Source organism: Pollachius pollachius (genome assembly GCF_949987615.1).
Source record: "Pollachius pollachius genome assembly, chromosome: 7".
Classification (NCBI taxonomy): Eukaryota; Metazoa; Chordata; class Actinopteri; order Gadiformes; family Gadidae; genus Pollachius; species Pollachius pollachius.
In genome coordinates this window covers 19,319,396-19,341,111 of record NC_136940.1, presented here as the reverse complement: position 1 = coordinate 19,341,111, position 21,716 = coordinate 19,319,396, and the positions used below count along the sequence as shown (strand labels likewise).

The following is a 21,716-nucleotide window of genomic DNA, read 5'->3' as shown; positions in this document are numbered from 1 at the left end:
GGATTTTGTGCGCAACATATATTGCTACTTTATTCACAGGATCATCATGAAGTTAGCCATTTATTTTGTTTATGTTGCCATACGATCCACCAACATTGCTGTTTGTAGCTGTATGGATTGGTGCGAATAGTCAAAAAGAAAGATGCACACACACACATGTATATATATATAGAGCTCTCATTATTTCCTTCATGTAGCTGGCTGATGTATGCATGCTGCACCAAAATATATTCTCCCTTTGAAGGATATCTCAAATCAGATCCCTTTGCAGTTGCCGCCAGGCAAAAAAAGTTAAATCAAGCAGTGAATAGCATTAAGAAAGCATGGCAGAGAGGAGTTGTTTTCCAAATGAAACAAACCCAATGTTTCCCTATGCTCTGACTAGAACAAAAATATTGAACACGATTGATCCAAGACTGGAAATTAATGTTGAAAACAAACAAAACATAAATATAACCCTTATTCAAAAGAATATTCAAATAATATATTGTTATACAGTGACACAGTATGAATTGAAATCGATAAAAAAGTAAAATTACTATTCTAAATATTTCTAACAGGGAAAAGTCACATTTGCATAAGAGTATGTAAGCGAATAATGCAAAGACGTAAAGCAGAAGATAACGCAGTACAAAAAACAACCACAGGAACCACATCAAAATAAGCTGAAAGTGTTGTTTATTTGTCCAACTCTAACACAGCTTCTGCTACTTTCACTACACAGGCAAGAGGCTCCCACACTCTTAGGGCCCTATCTTGCATCCAGCGCAATTGACTTTCTACACTGACGCATGTGTCGTTGCTAGTTTTCAATTGGCGCAGAACGTTCTTTTCCCTCCACTGCCACGCGCCTGTAAATTCGGGAATGATCTTGCGCCCCAAGGGGCGGTTCGGCGAAAGGAGGAGGCGTGTTCTGGCGCAAACGTTCCCTGGTGCTATTTCAGAAAACAATTCCGCCACAAACCAGGAAATACCTGGTTTAAGGCAGTGGCGCGTTGTTCAGATGCTATGTTAAGGGCACATGCATAATGTTGCTTGTGGAACTCGCACATACACTTTGCTTCTCTCATCTACCTAGCCACACATTCTTGGTCAATTATTTGGGAAAGAACAGCTGATACAGCGGTAATAAGTTGTACTTTTAAATCAATGCATCTGCAAACACCGTACAGCAAACACATTTTCTTGACACAGACATTGTGTACAAGCCCATAACTTTTAGGATTGATGAGTATTTGATTGTGAGAAAACATTGTTTTACCGCGAGTGAGTGTTAAAAAGAAAGAATAAATGCGGGCGCACGTGTGTGTATGTGTAAAAAGAATTAATGAATGCGGGCGCGCGTGTTTCCGTCCTTTTGTTTAAACACACGCAAACTAAACACGTAACGCATAATATAGTCCATGGCAAAGTATATTAACGGGGGGACACTTGCATATTAGGAACACAAGTCTATAACGATAATGCATACAATACTGTTAAGAAATTATGTTTGTTAATGTATTGCGTATATCATTAAATAGAACCACAGTTACCGCATATGTGTGTTCAGTTTTCTTTGCCGAAATTTATTTGAGGACTCAGTATTTCTGAAGTTGTGGAATAAAACGCTTTTCCATGTGTGAATAAGGCCATATTATTTGGCCATAAACTGAGCCATTTGAAGTTTGAAATTCATGTGGTCATGCATCTGTCTCATCGAAGACTGCAAACGCGTTGTCAAAATATCAACTCGTCAGATTCAAATGCGCTCATGGCTCTTAAAGGGGATGGGAGATGGCACTCTCATTGGTTTATTGCAAGTTACGCCCAAACCACACCTACGGGTAATTAGGCTACTTCAGACCAACCCTTTTAAGATTTGCGCCGGGCGCCAGAGTAATTTATCTGCCAGTAAAATAGCAACACTGCATCGAACCGCCCACAAAGCTACTTGCGTTTGGCGCTTCTCACTTGCGTTTCAGAATGTTAAAATAGGGCCCTTAGCCTGACTGGCAGTTATTTTAACATAAACACACAGCTTGTCACTCCAAAAATAAATATTGCCAGAGAAAAAGATAGCCAGAGGTGGAGGACAGAGGTTTGTTACGTGTATTCGTTAAATTAGTAAATGTATAGCCTATTTATAAAATGTGCTACATTAAGGTACCACTGATTTGACATATTGATTAAACAACCAAAAGCAAGTCGTGCCTGTTCACCACACAGCCATTGAAACAACCATCCAATTGCCATGGATATAGACACTTGTTCCATTGGGGATTCCACAAAATAAACAAGCTACGTTCAATTTGCATAAGACAAAAATGGAGTGGGAGAAGGTCTAAACATGCAATCACATGTGAAGGTAAACTAGTATGTGCTTGGTACCTTACACACAAACACCTTTCCTCACGACATCCTCTTGGACATGGCGGTCACATCAGTCAGGGCTTGTGCGAGTGGTGGTGGTGGTCGTAGTGGTGGTGGTGGTGGTGTAATGGGATCTGCCGGGTTTCTGAGTGACACACTTAAGGTGGCTTGGTCCCCGAAACCACGCATGGCTTCAAACAGAAGCTTAATGATGAGAGCACCACAACTCTTTGCGACGAAACCCAGCTAATGGACAGAAAATTGTGTGTTAATGTATCCTGTGTGTGTGTTTCTCGTGCTTGCTACTGCCAAGAGCCTTCATCCTGGCCATGGGTCTTATTGACTTTAAGGGAGGCCATAAATCATTGTGTGTCTTTAGGTGTGTGGGTGTGTATGCATGTGTGTGTATGTGGTTCAATGGTTTTCTGGATTTGAACAGCAACACACAGCAATGTCAGGACAGAGTCAACGGAGCGAAGAGTGTGTGTGTGTGTGTGTGTGTGTGTGTGTGTGTGTGTGTGTGTGGGTGGGTGTGTGTGTGTGTGGGTGGGTGTGTGTGTGTGTGTGAGCATATGTGTGTGTACAAGATAAGCTTTGACAGAGCAACAGTTGCCAATGTGGTGGACCTGCTATTGGACAAGATGAGGCTGACCGTCTATCTACCTTACACCCCTCTCACACACCAGTATTAATGCTTCACACACTGATACACACTTGGACAGAAAAACTGCCGGCTTGGACCAGCTGTTGTGCAGACACTCAAATCAAATTTTGTTTTTTTTGTTTCATAGGTACTATCAGATAAAACCAAGACATAAATTCTACAGTATTGTTCTCCATACAGTTGCTCATAAAATATTGCCCAACCAGATTTAATTTAATATTGCCGCAAGATGAATCATAGATGAATGATGGGTTGGCTGGGAGAAGAGCATCTCTTTGGGACTGATACCATCAGAGTAGTTATTTAATATTAAGGTGATGAGTTTAGAGGTCAAACAATTCTCTGGAAAGCAACTGATGACTTGCACCCCAGAGCTTGTTCTCCCAGATATACTAGGGAATGGGGTCCCGTCCTAAAATCTTACCGTACGACACGAAAGGTGCGCAAACGTGCACGGTTTTGGGGGGATTCAAATACGGTTCGGCAGAGAAAAAAGTAAGAGCCATATAGTTAATGCAAGTAGCTATACTTTAAATCAGTGCGATATTATTATATACACAGCCAGTAACAAAGATGATTGAGAACTTCAGTGATTGCGGTACTTAATGAATGCTGGTCAGCAAAGAACATAAAGTTAGAGACAGCAGTAGAGTTGGCAAATATAAAAAATGAAGTCAGAGGTTATGTAGAGAACGGTGATTGGAGTTGTAAGATCCCCCTTCGTCATTTAAGTATGAAAACATTAGGATCGGTTACAACACTGATGCGCTTTACTTATATTAGCAGGAGCCCCTCAAACATGTTGGGCCATTTATGTTAACACCATCCAAATGTAACTTACTCCATCCTTCGTCTACCATTTTCAGCCACTTTTGATCGACACAAGGATTTTTTTGCTTTTTTCCACCCTTGAAGGAGCGTGATTCAAATCCATGGTTTGGATTATTGTACTTTATTGGCCTATTGGTTAATTTGGAGTAATGATTATTTAAAATAAAATAATAGATAATATAAAACAAGACAGTACTTTAGATTTTAGCCCTGCCATAGTCTACATTGGTGCTTACGTAATTAAGAACAAATTATAACTATTTTAAAGAATCACTGTTTACCACAATAATGTGCAAAATGTCTCTTTTGTCTTTCTAAATATCAAACATAGAAAATGTGGTAAGCAATAGCAAGGGACAGAAATTACAAGCATTGATGAAACATTGAAATCAAAAAACAGAAGATAAAAAACATCCTCTGGTTAATTTTGTTGCCACCTTTTTTGCTGCAGTCAAAGTATAGTTAAAGAGAATGATATGCAGGGAAAACGCTACCCATCTTTGGTCAATGCCCTTGTTTTGTGCGGTATGAGAGCTCAAACCTGATAGTATGGCGTCACTCCCTGTCTGGCTGCACATATTTTTGTTTACAAATTCCCCTGCCCCCTTTCCTATTGTAAAGCCCTGAAATAGCTACACAACCATTGTTTAAAATCAAACATTGTAAATATGGAAATCCATCGTGAAAGCGTGTGTATGTGTGTACTTGTGTGAGCATTTATGGAAATATTTATGCACATAGGGACGTCCTTACAGAAGACAATAGAATAAGCCTGGATATGGCTTTCAAGGAGAGCTAATACAACGGCACGGGTGATGGGACTGTAACTGCAGTCCTTTGTCCGACAAGGTCTTATTCATACTATACTTTCTTTGGTTGTTGCTCATCTTCTTGTAGAGAAAAACAACAAAACTATTTCTTTAATGAATTGCATTCAACGGAAAGCTGTCACTATATTAGCAACAATAATGTTGCAATTTGACACATAAATCATTTTCAAGTTTTAAATTATTTTTTTTATTCCTTTTAGATTTCAGATTCCTTTTCTATTAATAATAGTTCGTTTTTGTTTACTAATAATTACTAGCACTTAGTAGGTACTTATTATTAGTAGTAATATTATTTAGAGCACCAACCACTATCTAGTAGAATGGTGAATCAGTGGATTCAAAAATTATAATAAAAAAATTTAGTCTATAAAGTAAGTCTTACACTAATGAATGTGAATGAGAAGGAAAGGTTAAATGTGAAATGAACAATACTGATTAGGAGTTACACATTTCCCATCATAAAACCCCCAAATCAAGAAGCTGCAATGCCGCAGCTTCACAGTCTTTGCTACCCCTTCATTATTTTAATCTGCATCTTTAGAGGTGGGGGGGGGGGCAATGGAATGGGTACCCTCTGTGGTGAACAAGTAGAGTAGCACTGCTGGAACTAGCAGCACGTTAATGACTTCAAGTGTCCACTTGCTTTACGCAATTTAACCTACAGGCTGCTACATCAAGGCATGGGTGCCCGTTTCAAGTCTTTGAGAGTGTATAGCACTCATGTGAGCCTGTGTCAATTAATACGTTCACACTTAGTCAATTACAAACACACATATTGGTGCAAATCATACAGAATGAAGGACAGCAAAATTAAATCGAAGCATAAAATAACTCCTCTTAAGAAAATAGATGGATTTAGTAGTGAGCTGCTCTTGAACTAGCCTGGCTCCGCCGGCTCAATTTTCATTTCCCTTCAGTACTACGTCTGGGTTTGCGGTATATTGGCGGGTTTTCCAGTCACCAAACAGGGGGAGTGGCTGAGGACAATGACGTTGGGGTTGTGCGCTTGCTTGAGTTTAGTCAGCGATTAGTTAGCGATAGATTAAGGCAGATCCAGAGTGGCACTGGGCGGATCGAATAGTTTTAAACTCTAACAGACGCCCGCCTTCAAGTGAGTTAACGTTTTTTTAATGGAGAGAGGCCAGACTCTCTGCAAACGAAATGAAGTACGAGAGTCGAGTAGGACTAGGCTACTCTTGAACTGACCTCCACACGCTATATCTTGTACATTGTAAAAGCTCCATGGCTGTTTGCACAACATTGATTAATGGAGGTGATAAACTGACATTGATTTATAAAAAAAACATATGAGAACACTTACCAACTGAAACTATTTTCAAATGTTTTTTAACTTGGGCTTTGGAATTGTTTCACTGGGCAGGTAACACTAGTATTTTCAGATATTCAGCAGCTAAATCTGAAATCTTCTGAAACTCTTGTAAGAGAGAGTTCCAAATTAAGTAAAGCTCAATATGGAGTACAAGCATTATAGAATAGGTTTAGCGAATTAACTTAATTTATTATTTTTATTTGAAATATTTAAATAATTTGTTTTCATGGATGACTATTATTTATTAACCTTTATTTACCTAGGCAAGCAAATTAAGAACAAAAATCTTAATTTCAAGCCTGAAAAGAGCTAGAAGCTCTTTAAGGGGAAGTGGGAGGGGAGTGCTATGTTGTTGAAGTGCTAAATTGAGTACTATACAGGTACTGGTTGGTAACACTGGTCAGTTATGCCTAGGTTGTCAAGGCAACCATGGTTACCTGGGTAGGGACCAGATCTCTTAATTATAGTGCATAATCATCTGATCAGGAAATCCAATGTACATACTACATTCACATTTGCTAAATATAGGAAAGTGCACCATTTTCCCACCCATTACAGAGGCAATTTTGTGAAAAGTGTAGTTAGAACTCGGGAAGCTTTGGTTGCCTTAGTAACCCAATTGTAAACCAAAGTGTTCCAGGAACTTTGACCTACTATCTTTGTGAATTAATTCAATCATTTAACCATTACAGTGGAAATGGGGTGGGAAATCCCACCTTATAACACTCAACAGACGGGCACACAGCTAGCACACAATTAGACAGCATGAACATAACAGGTCCAAGGAAACATACAAATAAAACAGCAGTGGAAATCCTGTCTACTACACCTTGCAGATCTGGCCCAACAGGACACAAGCAAGGTGTGTAAAATTCCACTAAAGTGTAGCAAGGGATGTCCAAATTAAATGGCAGAGCCTGGGTGCTGCCCCGAGGACCAAGGAGTTTGTCATGCTTGTCAGCCTGCCTGGATGCTCTGTCACAGAGTCAGTCATGGCCAATTGATGCCTCATTGGCAATATATGACCTTTACCTATTGTATTAAACTGTGAGGTCAGCATGACTGTGTTTATGAAATAGAAGCCATGCATAAAGGACATGATGCTGAAAAGGAACCATCATATGCATATAAACACCCACACGGGTGTATTTGTTGAGACTAGGAAAGACAATAGAGTTTTCAACCGATTTTCAGTAATGTAGTTTCAGTAGAATCTAGTTTCACACGAAAAGTAAATCCTATTAATGAATTCAGGATTCTGAAACCATACATATCATAGTTTTTGTAGTTTTGTTGTTCAACCAATAGCCAGAACAGAACATCTTTGGTAAATTTCAGTTTTTATCGCCTTGTTTTCCCAACCTAAATTCCACCAGATGAGAATATTCAACATAAACGGAACAAGATTCCTAGGAAAGATGTTTTGTCTGTTAATTATGCTGGGAGGAGTGCAGCCAGGAGCACTTTACATGTCATAAAATGTCATACGCTGCTTGAAATATATATTGAAGCTATAAACCAGCTTCTTCAATCAAAAACGGACACAGTGTCTGACCCACACCCCTGCAATTAATTGCAGGTTGTCTCTGTAAGTACATCAACTGTATTTTTTGTTTAGAGGTTGAAGTTATTTAAATGTTATAATTGTTTTTAATCCAGTGCATCTTCAGGTTTGGTTTACTTTGTGAATACACTATGATTGCAATCGGACGTAATGTGTTTTTTTCGTGCTGGGTTTTGGGGAAGTTTGAGGACAGAATCTGGGTTGCCATCAATTATTGTCTGAATGAGGGGATAGGAATCCCATTGAGAATAATTGCGATAAAGCTAGGAGTTTTATATTTACTCAACAGCTGTTGAGCTTTGTGTGACACACTACTTGCCCACATTTTCAAGAAAGGGTGTGCGTGTGTGTGTCTGTGCGTGTGTGTATGTGTGTCGCACATAGCACGTGTAGATTTGCTCGTGTGCGGGAACATATGTCACTGCCATGCTGCCAGTATCGGGCGGTTAATCCTCCATCAGGACTATCAATATGATTAAATGAACGGGCCCGGCCACATCCATCATGACACATAATCACCTAGAAGGTCACGGAAACCCCAGGCTTGGGACTTGGGTGTTGAAATTCAGTTCTGGAATATATATATATATATATATATATAGATGAAATGTCCCTTTTAGACGGGGGCATGCACGCCCGCTAGACATTCATTTTCAATGAGAGATGAGTGGCACTGCACTGAGAGGAGCAGTACCTTATTGTCGGATGGCAACACGCAATTACAGGAGCCGATCACCTGACTTCAAAACTAATGTGCAGTTGTGGACAAGAGTCGCCGTCATTATGTTCAGTCACTGAGACAATTAATGCTTGTGTTTCATTTAACCGAGTTCCTCTTTAAATCACCCTGAATCTCCATAAAGGTAGGCTCCACTTAACCATAAATATATGGCCTGTTTAGTTTATTTATATCAAAGGATATCCTGCATCTCCCTGGAGAGGAGGCTTCACTCACCCCGTCTGTTTCATTTTTCAGGTCTGCGCACATACGAGTCTCTACCTGTAATTATACACACATCCACATGTTAGTTAAAACTATTGAAGTATGCTGCCAGTTCATTCCTTCTGCGCTATGTGAAACAAACTGCCATTTTAAAGGAAGATGAGTGAGACTGATTTCTAAACGGCATAACCCAAGCGTTACGTAGCCCAATGATTGTGGCCATAGTACTTACACGTCAACATAGTTCAACATGGTTCAATCTATCTTATTAAAGGGAGATGGGTATTTTAAGGTATTGTTGAAATACCTATTATATGTAAGTCAGAAATATCTGAACAAAGTTGTAATGTATTGTTCTTATGTTATGACAATGTAACACACCTTGGTTATGTGTTTTGGCCGGTTAAGTTTGTAATGTGTGTGAAATGATTTACACTGATGTGGGTTAGCTTAGAGGTGGCTCTAACCCAATGGGTATCCCTATTTGATTAGCCTGGTTGGCTCTATTGGGAGAGAGTGATGGTTGGTGATGGTGCAGTCAGGATTGACTTGGTTCAAGAGTCGGGGCAGCTATGCCAGTGTTAGTATGTGCTTATTAGGGTCACCCTTGTTAGATGTTTTTTTCATTGTTCTTGTTTGTCAATGCTGCAGTATTTGTCAGGGTCCCTGGGTAATTTCAGTCCATTGCTTTGTGTTAATGCTGGAACAAAAGTTGTTTTTTTGTTTGAGTTCTAAAAAAACATACATACCTCATTCACATAATAAAATCCCTTCCCTGATCAATGTGTTCTGTAATCTTATGAAAATGTGAGGCACAGCTTGGCCCAAAAAAGCAGCTAAAGTAATCCTGAAAGAATCGATAAACTGCCCACTATTCTCTAGTAATACTGTACAAACACAACTTTACTCATACAGGCACTCCAAGACGTGCCCCCACCACTGCCCCACTGGCCAACAGAAACACTGAATATTTCATAATTTGTTGAGAAGCCAGAGAGAGGCGTTCCCAGTCCTCATTCAGCTTCCAAGTGGGTCTACAGAACAGACATGGTTGTGTAGCAGCCAATTCCTGCACAGAGGGCTAGGCCACAATCCTGATATTCAAACACCAGCCAGAGGTTCATTAATATGAACGAGGTTCTCAAAACCAGCCTGTTTACCATTAGATCGAAGAAATTATTCTGGAAGATGAATGGCCCAATAATATTCCCAAACAATTGCTGGCGGAAAAAAATGACAGATCAGTTTATTGTGTCAAGCTAAATTCACTGCATTTATATAGCGCAAAACACCCAAAGTGCTTTACAGTGTGTGTGTGTGTGTGTGTGTGTGTGTGTGTGTGTGTGTGTGTGTGTGTGTGTGTGTGTGTGTGTGTGTGTGTGTGTGTGTGTGTGTGTGTGTGTGTGTGTGTACGCACACACTGCGTAGCACTGACTTGGATGAACAAACCCCATGCACTGGCTATCACGGTGGAGTGGTGAGGAATGAATTAATTATAATCAATTATAATTAGCATTATTACAATAGATATTAATAGTACCGCAACATTGCATAACGCAGGAGAGACATCCGTACAGGCGCGCGCACACACACACACACACCCCCCCCCCCACACACACACACACACACAGGCTCTGTGACCTGCGATGACAGCTATAACGCGGGGGGGTTGGGGGCATGGGGTGTAATTCAATGTATGGGTTGGAGAAGAGGAGATGTACTCGACGTGCCCTTTACACGTGAACACACAGTCGTCTACGGGGGAGTCCTCCAACCAATCAATGTACAAGAGATGCCGTTGATTAAATAAAGATCTGGACGATTGCAGTGTCTTCCGTAACAGGCTGTTGGGTTCGTGCTTGCGTTATTCTTACGTGCACTTGACTGTGGCGATAGAGTTCCTGGGTAATATAGAGACACAGGCAAAGGGAGCTCTTCAGAATGGAATGCAGAGAGGGTTATTCTGAGAAGTAGGAGTCAGTAGCGCTTCAATCTAGTAAGAATGCAATGTTAAGAAAGCAACAAATAAACCACCGACAAATGAGCCAAGAAATGTGTGATATTGAAAACTCCAGCAAGAATGATACATGTATGTACATAATGCACAATATATACATAATAATTTTTCATAATTACATTCAACATGACATTGCCATAAAAAATATACATCCCTCGCGGTTTGACATCAGACATCGGTTTGACAGCTCTATGTCGGCGCAAGGCAGTGACATGACTATCAAGGAATTATTCAATCATGGATCAAGGTGCCACTGGCATCCAAGCTGCGACGCTACGATGATCGTGAGTAACATCTACCAAGGGAATAGGTCTCTGGATATATCAATGAGCAGGTTCAACTATTCTTGCTATCGGTTATGCTGCTGCAACCTCAATGGCGCTTTTTAACTTTTATTTGGCCTCTTAGAACAACCCAACCTTACGTAATAGGGTTAATACAGGGGCGACACAACGGGGGCTGTACTGTACCATGAAAGGATGACAAGGAGGGATACCAAAAGACTCAAAAAAAAAAAAGAAGCAGAAGGAAATCTGGAAGCACAAAGAAAATGAGTGCGTGAAAGAGAGACGGGGCAATGGAAAGATACAAGTCCTCCCGTCAATTTTATTGCACACACTCCCTGCTGAATGAAATTTAGATTAGCCGTTGCGCTTGACCTGTTTTCCGAGCATGATTGCAAGTGCTGGAAGGAGAAGCGGAGAACAGTAGACGAGCAGAGTGCAAGGCAGAGAAGAATGTAAAGGAGGCTATAGGTGAGATGAGTAAAGGGTTAGCAATGGCCAACACGGGGAGAGCTAGCATCTAAGGAGAGCTAAGCTAACAAAAACAAAACAATAACAGGAAAAGTATAATTTTATTTGCAATGTAATTACATTGCAAGTTGTCTCTGTGAGTGTGGGGTGATAAAAAGGAGCCTTATGTCTTACTAGGAAGACAAGAAAGAGCGACAAAAAGCATCAAGTGTGAAGAAAATGTGATATATAAATAAAATAAATTACACCCCGATTATACTCCCTGACCTCTTGATTGCCTCAATAGCGTGTTCAAATGGTGAGTCTGTTCAAATCATCTATGATGTTCTTTGCGTGTACAAATTGTTCCTGCCTTTTCTATGTTTACGACTTCAATTGCTTTGCATTTTCCAGGAAAGGAAAAAAGGCTATCTAAATGAAGTCTGTCTCGCCTCGTCTTGATTGATGTCGATGGAAGAAATACATAAAGTGACAGGGCAACAATACAAAATGAAAACATGACTGCCGAACATGTGTATCCATGTCTGTTCATGTCAAACACACAGCACACACATTTATTTCTCAGTTGACTTCCCCACAAAATGCCAGCTACACAAGCAAATGTGACTGCAACAGTATCATCCCACGTCATGTATATAGACACCGATTTGGGTCAACTCAGTATGGCATGAACAATATAACCAGTTGTGATTCTGATCCGTGCACGTTCATACACAAACAAAACAGCTTACTGGTGGCTCCCATCTCAGGTATTGATATTGCATGACGCCCTCAACAATAAGACAGTTTGGCCCCTTAATAAGATCACTCCGAGCCCCTTACAATGCCAGTGATGCAGCAAACTTCCTAAGCGGGACTAATCTGAACCAATTGTCTTGACAAGGTGTCAAATGTGGAACAATTAGACGTGCTAAATGGCCCGGTAATAGCTGCCGGAACATGACTGCCATATGGATGGAGGCCCCGGCGAGATCTGAATGCTGGCAAGGGGCCCAAAACACTCTTGTCCTCTTGACAAGGAAAGACACACAAAGGGTACAGGGGGAGAAGACAGGGAAGTCACGGGTGGACAGATGTAAGGAGAGGCAACGAAAGAGCTAAGGGGAGGGAAAACAAGGGTAGAATAACAGACACCATCTATGCCAGTATCTCTTGCGATAACAAAATGATCATGTCACTTCAATGGCAAAGGGACAACGCCATAATACACAAAGAGAGAAAGATGGCGGGACAGAACTATGTTGGGATCCTAAAATGTGTTCTGCTGTGATGATTTTACATTTATTTGAGTGAAAAAAAAACTGATGCATAAAAGAGCAATGGATTTTGCCTCGCCAATACTGGGGTTAAACATAAATTGGCACATTTAAACCCTTCCAATCACAACACATTGCCGGCCGAGATACTATAGTTTGTGGCATAAATCGGAGTTATGGCCGATTTATAAGAAAATACAATAATGTAAATTAGCCAACATTTTTCAATCAATCAATCAAAAGTCTGCTTCAGAGAACCACAGGGACAGATTACCTGTTGGGCTAAGCATCCACACAGTATATTACGCACACGACGATCTGGCTCATCCAACAACAAGCATTTTCCCAGAAAATGTATAAACACCTCTAACCCGGATGCGTCTCCCGTTACAGAATGTCCGCAATGGATTAAAATCGCTGATTAGAAGTGTATCCGTAAGCTCTGCAACAGTAAAAATCTGGTAAAACCTGCAGTGATAGACCATACATAAATAAGACATTCCCTAACCTAGCTTTAAAGCCCTGCTTCATCTATCAGTCTTCCAAAAAAAGACATCTATTTAAAGTCATTTATTTACTCAGGGCATTGATTAAATAAAATAGTTGTGCTTGATAATGTGTATGTGTTGCTCACATAATGTTTCATCCAACAGAATAAAGCATGTATTGCATAAATGTCCAACAAGAATTAATGCTGTTTGAAAGTTAAGTTCATCATTTGGAAGTCCTAATTCAGTAACCAACAATTGTATTTGTCCCTCAGTGTAGAAAAGTAGAAAAGCACACCTTTAGTTAGGATAGTGATATCAAGTCGGTAAAGAAATACGTTAATGTCAGTGTGCGGCATAGAATTCTGCATTATCTAAGTTAATTAAAAACTTAAAACGCTATTTTAGCTAATTTCTTATATTTCTTTTTCTTGCGTAAACATTGACTCAGTAATGTCCCTCCCCTCCACTCAAAAACTTAAAATAACAAACAGCGTTGAAAATGTAGGATGGAGGTCACTTGAGTCCACCATTAAAAGGTTTATTTAGTCCTAAGATCCTGCACCACAACCCTTAATCCTCCAACAGACACACCTGCAGAGGACAATATAAAAGCTCTGGTCCTATCAGACTGAGAACAAACCTCAACCTCATCTTCGTTGTAGACATCCAGAGAAGCTCAGTTTCCAGTGTCCAGAAACAACCACAGAGACCCAGAAGATGAAGACCTGTCTCAGCCTCCTCCTGCTCTTGCTGGGCCTCTGCCATGCTCAACCTCTGGTGGGAGATGAAAGTGTGGCTGATGTCCTAGAAGGCCATGAGGACATGGGTATCAGCACGAAGATTCTGAATCTGATCTCAGACATTGACTCCAGTGAGATCGAGCTGGAGGGAGACCTCTCTCAGGCTCAACCTCTGGTGGGGAAAGAAAGTGCAGATCATGACATAGAAAACAATGAGGACATGGATATCAGCACCAGGATTCTGATCTCCAACAACGGCTCCAGTGCGATTCTGCTGGAGGGAGACTTGCTTCTCCCAACAACCAGAAACGCCATGAAGTGTTTCAGAAACAACTGCCTGTGGAAAAAATCCTCTAATGGCCTTGTGACCATTCCTTACACAGTGAGCAGCGCCTACACCTCTGTGGAGACGTCAAGAATTGTGGACGCATTGCAGTCCTTCCACCAGAGCACCTGCATCCGCTTTGTGCCCCGCAAAAACCAGGTCGACCACATCAGCATTCAGAGCAGAGGTGGATGCTACTCTGCTCTGGGCAGGACAGGAGGCAGGCAGGTACTCTCTCTCAGGAGATCGGGATGCATGTACTACGGCATCATGCAGCATGAGGTGAACCACGCTCTGGGCTTCAACCACGAGCAGACCAGGAGTGACCGTGACCAGTATGTCAAGATAAACTGGAAGAACATTAATCCACGCAATGCCCACAACTTCAAGAAGCAGAACACCAACAATCTGAACACCCCCTACGATTACACCTCCATCATGCACTACGGCAGAACCGCCTTCTCCATAAACAGACGAGACAGCATCACCCCCATCCCAAACTCCAGTGTTCAGATCGGCCAGAGAAAGGGAATGACCCGGAATGACTTCCTAAGGATCAACCAACTTTATCGTTGCTAAGACCAACAACCAGTTATATGCAAATATCAAATTTATGTTTTGTTATTCTCCAAACAATGTTCTCCTGATATGTCATTAAAAATATCACTTCACTTCAATTCATTTGTGTGGTTGTCATTTTTTACTTTATTTTCGGTGATTATTATTGATGTTGTGCTTCTAATCACACAGACTACAAGATGATCATGAGAATCTAAATACATACTAGTTTTAAGAAAAACATGAATATTGTAACCATTGTTTTAAAAAGGTATCTGCATTCTAACTCCATCACAAGGGATATAGCCAAACCGATTAAGAACCAGATGGCTCGTAGATGACTAGGATACTGTTCCTGACCTCTATGCTAAGAAGCATTGTTCTGGATAATCACGACTACAACAATTGTTGCTTCCTCTATTGCAACTACGTAAACTGCTTGCATCCCCCAGAGAAGGAGATGTCCCCATTTGGCCCTCATGTTACAAAATGATTACCTAATTCTAAGACGGAACACGTGAATATTAAATCCTATCACCGCCGCTCCCCAAGTGACCCAAATCATTTCCTGTACCCATACTTATTCCAAATACTAAAATTGTTTTAATCATTTAAACATTCGAAGGGCGTGGTTGAAGGCTGGTTTAACCTGTGTACCCTGATACTTCATTGCACGATAGGTGTGCAGCCTAAACCAGCCCCAGAGTTCAATATGCCTGACTCGGGCCAGTTGAGGCTGCTTGAACTAACCATCAACCACCAACACACGAGGAGTGGCTGTAACGCACATAGGGCCCTATTTTAACAGTCGGAAACGCATGTGAGAAGCGCAAAAGCCAAGTAGCTTTGTGGGCGGATCTCTGGTGCTGTTGCTATTATACCGGCGGATAAATGACTCTTGCGTCTGACGCAAATCTAAAATGGGTTGGTCTGAAACCTGTAGGTGTGCTTTGGGCGTAAAGTACAACAAACCAATGAAAGATCCATCTCCCATCCTCTTTAGGAGCCAATCCATATGAACTTGATGAGTTGATATTTTGACAGAGCGTTTGCAGTGTCCGCTGAGACAGATGCATGACCACATGAATTTCGAACTTCAAATGGCTCAGTCTAAGGCCAAATAATATGGCCTAATTCACACATGGAATAGCGTTTCTTCTACAACTTCAGAAACACTTCAAATACTCATCAATCCTAAAAGCTATGGGCTTGTACACAATGTCTGTGTCAAGAAAATATGGGTTTGCTGTATGGTGTTTGCAGATGCATTGTTTTAAAAGTGCAACTTCTTACCACTGTATCAGCTGTTCATTCCCAAAGAATTTAACCAACGTTATAATTTATCCTAAAACGAGATTTTGTTTTGGAAGGCTGGCATATGGCCTACTTTGCTGGAGTTCATTATTGTTATTATTATTTTAACGCATTGCATAGCCTACTACATGTTCATTCATGCAGCCCCTATGGATTTTTTCTTTCACAACCCACATTATCATCATAATATTTCAATTCATTTACATGTTTGTTCTGTGTATAGCCTACTGGTGTGTAAGCTTATGTTGCAGTTCTGACCTGCCATGGTACGTCAAAATTGCAACACCAACTGAGCTATCCGCTTGTGCACTTAGACCAGGATTTTTTTAGGTCAGTGTCGCAAATGATTTTTCAATCTGTAAAATAGCACCATGTATCATTTGCGCCGGAACACTCATCTGCTTTTCGCCGACATGCCTCTCAGGGCGCAAGTGTAGTGGCGCGACTTTGCTGCGGGGAAAAATCAGCTTTGTGCCGGGTGCAAACTAGCAACGACACATGTGTTGGTGTATAAAGTAAATTGCGCTGGTTGCAAGATAGGGCCCATAGACTATTTATAATACAGGTTAGACATACTTTCCATATTTGTACATTGGTGGAAACTATCGCTGAATTGAAAAAAAAAAGAGTGCTCAAGTTGGTACTGCTCGTTAAGATTAAGACAAAATCTATGGAGGGTGCTTATGTCCTATCTAGTCATAATTCTATAGGCCATAAGTATTTAAAATAAGCAAGAATTGAGGAAGTTGCCATCAAAATTTTAGACACAGCAGTGTAGGCTAGACAATGTCATACATGCTACAATGACTTCTATCACCAGAAGTTCAGCTTTAGTTGTTTTATTATTATTAATACAAATAAATTACACAAATACCTTTATATACCATATACCCCGGTGAAATACCAGGAAGGTATGCAAATGGATACCCCTCAAGCCTACTGCCTAGGCGTTTGAGGAACACTGGTCTTGTGCAATTAGTGAACAGGTATGGTTGGGCGCAGGTAGCCGGGAAGTTAGGTAAACAGACAGGTAAGCCATTACAGTCTCAGACTAATTGGAAAAGCTTATTGCCGACCTGCGACAGCCACAGGTGCCAGATCTTTTTACTTTTTTCACAACGTTAGAAAAATTGATTGCTTTCGGGATGCCAGGACAATTTAAACAAATTTGTCAAATAAAGCTTCTAAGTTAAAAATTCCCCACAGCTTTAAAGCACAGCTTCATCTATCCATATTCCTGAAAGAAAACTAATGACCAGACTTTTATTTTCTCAGGGCTTTGATCAAATAAAATAGTTGTGCTTGAAAACATGTATGTGTTGCTAACAATGTTTCATCCAACAGAATAAAGCGTGTATTGCATGAATGTCCAACAAGAATTATTGCTGTTTGAAAGTTAAGTGCATCATTTGGAAGTCGTAATCCAGTACCCGACACTTATGTTTGTCCCTTAATGTATAAAAGTAGAAAAGCACACATTTAGTTAGGATAGTGATATCAAGTCGGCAAAGAAATACGTAAATGTCAGTGTGCGGCGTAGAATTCTGCATTATCAAGGTAATTAAAAACCTAAAATGCTATTTTAGGTAATTTATCTTTTTCTTGCGTGAACATTGACTCAGTAAAGTCCCTCCCCCCCTTTCAAAGCCTTAAAAAAACTAACAGTTTTGAAAATGTATGATGAGTCCACCCTTAAAAGGTTGATTTAGTCCCAATATTCTGCACCTCAACCCTAAATCCTCCAACAGACACACCTGCAGAGGAGAATATAAAAGCTCTGGTCAGATCAGACTGACAACAAACCATACGGAGTCTCTTCATTGTAGACATCCAGAGAAGCTACAGTGCCAGTGTCCAGAAACAACCACAGAGACCCAGAAGATGAAGACCTGTCTCAGCCTCCTCCTGCTCTTGCTGGGCCTCTGCCAAGCTCAACCTCTGTTGGGAGAAGAAAGTGTGGCTGATGTCCTAGAAGACAATGAGGACATGGATATCAGCACAGAGATTCTGAATCTGATCTCAAGCATTGACTCCAGTGAGATCCTGCTGGAGGGAGACCTCTCCCAGACTCAACCTCTGGTGGGGAAAGGAAGTGTAGATGATTTCCTAGAAGACAACGAGGACATGGATATCAGCACCAGGATTCTGATCTCAAACAATGGCTCCAGTGAGATACTGCTGGAGGGAGACTTGATCCTGCCAACAACCAGAAACGCCATGAAGTGTTTCAGAAACAACTGCCTGTGGAAAAAATTGTAAAATGGCCTTGTGTACATTCCCTACACAGTGAGCAGAGCCTACACATCCGCGGAAAGGTCAAGAATTGTGAACGCCATGCAGTCCTTCCACCGAGGCACCTGCATCCGCTTCGTGCCCTGCCGGACGATCCCGATCTCTCTCAGGAGATCGGGATGCATGTACTACGGCATCATGCAGCACGAGCTGAACCACGCCCTAGGCTTCAACCACGAGCAGACCAGGAGTGACCGTGACCAGTATGTCAGGATCAACTGGAAGAACATTAATCCATGCAATGCCCACAACTTCAGGAGGAAGAACACTAACAACCTGGACACCCCCTACGATTACACCTCCATCATGCACTACGGAAGAACAGCCTTCTCCGTAAATGGACGAGACAGCATCACCCCCATCCCAAACTCCCGTGTTCGCATTGGCCAGAGAAGGGGAATGACCCGGAATGACTTCCTGAGGATCAACCGACTGTATAGCTGCTAAGACCAACAATCAGTTGCCTTCAAATATCGAATTTATGTATTTTTTTTCTCCAAACAATGTTCTCCTTGTATGTATCATTAAAAATGTTGCATCACTGCAATTAATTTGTGTGGTTGTCATTTTATACATTTTTTGGGTTGACTATCAACATGAACTTCAGTTTATCAACACTTCACGTTGAACAGCTTTATATATACAGTACATCTTTGATGAAATAGACTTATTATCATGTCAAGCACGATATATTGCGCAGACGACGAGCTAGCTCACCAAACTGCTGCTCTGCAACAGTAGAAATCCGGTCAACGTTTGCAGTGAAAAAGCATAAGCTCTGGTGTGGATGTAACTGACATAGACGTGCGTAGTGTGCGTAGTACAGGTTGGACCTACTTTTCATATGTGTACATCATTGGAAACGATCACTGTATGAAAGGTGAGAAATCAAGTTGGTACTACTAGGGATTTATGAGAGATTTATGAATCTATGGAGGGGCGCTTATGTCCTATCTATTCATTATTCTATAGGTCATGAGTATTTAAAATGAGCAGGACTTGTTTAAGTCGGCAAATTGCATTTGAAAGACAAAGCAGTGCAGGCTAGACAATAACATACATGCTACAATAACTTCTATCACCAGAAGTTCAGCTATAGTCGTTTTATTATTATTAATAAAAAAAAATAACGCAAATACCGTCATAAACCGTATACCCCAGTGAAATGTCAGGAAGGTATGAAAATCGATACTGCTCAAGCCTACTGCCTGGGCGTTGGAGAGACACCAGTCCTGTGCAATGAGCACACAGGTATGGGTGGGCGCAGGAAGCCGTGAAGTTAGGTAACCAGACAGGTAACCCATTACAGTGCCACGACTCATTGGAACAGCTTATTGCTGACCTGCGACAGCAACAGGTGCCAGGTCTTTTTACTTTTTTTCACAACATTGGAACGATTGATTGCTGTCGGGATGAAAGTAGAATTTAAAAACATTTGTCAAATAAAGCTTCTAAAATAAATTTTCCTACCCTAGCTTTAAAGCACTGCTTCTTCTATCCGTCTTCCAGAGAAAAAACTAATGACCATACTTTTATTTACTCAGGGCATTGAATAAGTAGAATTGTTGTGCCGGAAAATATGTCTGTATTCCAGAATAAAGCGTGTATTGCATAAATGTCCAAAAAGCATTATTGCTGTTTGAAAGTTAAAGTGCATTATTTGGTGCAATTAGTGCGTTAAGTCCTAATACAGCACCAAACGCTTGTGTTTGTCCATCAAAGTAGAAAAGTAGAAAAGCACACCGTAATTTAGGATAGTGATATCAGGTCGGTAAAGAAATACGTTAATGTTAGTGTGCGGGGTAGAAACCTGCATTATTAGGTTAATTAAAAACTTAAAATGCTATTTTGTTTCATTATTCTTTGTCTGGCGTAAACATTGATTCAGTTATGTCCCTCCCCTTCTCTCAAAGCCTTTGAATAACAGACAGTGTTGAAAAGGTAGGATGGTCACTTGAGTCCACCCTTAAGAGGATTATTTAGTCCTTAGATTCTGCACCACAACCCTTAATCCTCCAACAGACACACCCGCAGAGGACAATATAAAAGCTCTGGTCCGATCAGACTCACAACAAACCATAAGGAGTCTCTCCGTTGTAGACATCCAGATAAGCGCCGGTGCCAGTGTCAAGAAACAACCACAGAGACCCAGAAGATGAAGACCTGTCTCAGCCTCCTCCTGCTCTTGCTGGGCCTCTGCCAAGCTCAACCTCTGTTGGGAGAAGAAAGTGTGGCTGATGTCCTAGAAGACAATGAGGACATGGATATCAGCACAGAGATTCTGAATCTGATCTCAGACCTTGATTCCAGTGAGATCGTGCTGGAGGGAGAACTCTCTCAGGCTCAACCTCTGGTGGGGGAAGAAATTGTAGATGATGTCCTAGAAGACAACGAGGACATGGATATCAGCACCAGGATTCTGATCTCAAACAACGGCTCCAGTGAGATTCTGCTGGAGGGAGACTTGCTTCTCCCAACAACCAGAAACGCCATGAAGTGTTTCGGAAACAACTGCCTGTGGAAAAAATCCTCTAATGGCCTTGTGACCATTCCTTACACAGTGAGCAGCGCCTACACCTCTGCGGAGACGTCAAGAATTGTGGACGCATTGCAGTCCTTCCACCAGAGCACCTGCATCCGCTTCGTTCCTCGCCGGAACCAGTACGACCACATCAGCATTCAGAGCAGAGGTGGATGCTACTCTGCTCTGGGCAGGACAGGAGGCAGGCAGGTACTCTCTCTCAGGAGATCGGGATGCATGTACTACGGCATCATGCAGCATGAGGTGAACCACGCTCTGGGCTTCAACCACGAGCAGACCAGGAGTGACCGTGACCAGTTTGTCAAGATAAACTGGAAGAACATTAATCCAAGCAATGCCTACAACTTCAAGAGGCAAAACACCAACAACCTGGACACCCCCTACGATTACACCTCCATCATGCACTACGGCAGAACAGCCTTCTCCATAAATGGACGAGACAGCATCACCCCCATCCCAAACTCCCGTGTTCAGATCGGCCAGAGGAAGGGAATGACCCGGAATGACTTCCTAAGGATCAACCGACTCTATCGCTGCTAAGACCAACAACCAGTTGTCTGCAAATATCAAAATGATGATTTGTTTTTCTCCAAACAATGTTCTCCTGATATGTCATTAAAAATATTGCTTTACTGCAATTCATTTGTGTGGTTGTCAATTTTTATTTTATTATGGGTTATTATCAACATGAACCTCAATTAATATTAACACCTCATGTTTGAACAGTTTTATTCATACATCTTTGATGAAATGGACCGATCATCAAGTCCACAACAAGATGATTTTGTGCCTCTAATCAGAAAGACTACAAGATGATCATGAGATTCTAAATACATACTAGCATACTGAATATTGTAACCATTGTTTTAAAAAGGTATCTGCATGCTTATTCATTCACAAGGAATGTAGCCA

At 41.2% G+C, this 21,716-nt stretch overlaps 2 protein-coding genes across 2 annotated transcripts; both read left to right on the top strand.

The window, feature by feature from the left end:
* Positions 1-13,750: 13,750 nt before the first annotated feature.
* LOC307078148 (hatching enzyme 1.2-like) lies at positions 13,751-14,677 on the top strand (the record flags this gene model as incomplete). Its single annotated transcript, XM_079739782.1, has 1 exon — positions 13,751-14,677. The coding sequence occupies one exon, from the start codon at positions 13,751-13,753 to the stop codon at positions 14,675-14,677; it is 927 nt and encodes a 308-aa protein (XP_079595908.1).
* A 3,174-nt stretch (positions 14,678-17,851) lies between these two features.
* On the top strand, positions 17,852-21,344 carry LOC307078146 (high choriolytic enzyme 1-like; the record flags this gene model as incomplete). The annotated part of the gene is made up of 2 exons (XM_079739780.1): positions 17,852-18,194; positions 20,467-21,344. 2 exons carry the CDS (start codon positions 17,852-17,854, stop codon positions 21,342-21,344), a joined length of 1,221 nt encoding a protein of 406 aa, XP_079595906.1.
* Positions 21,345-21,716: the final 372 nt, after the last annotated feature.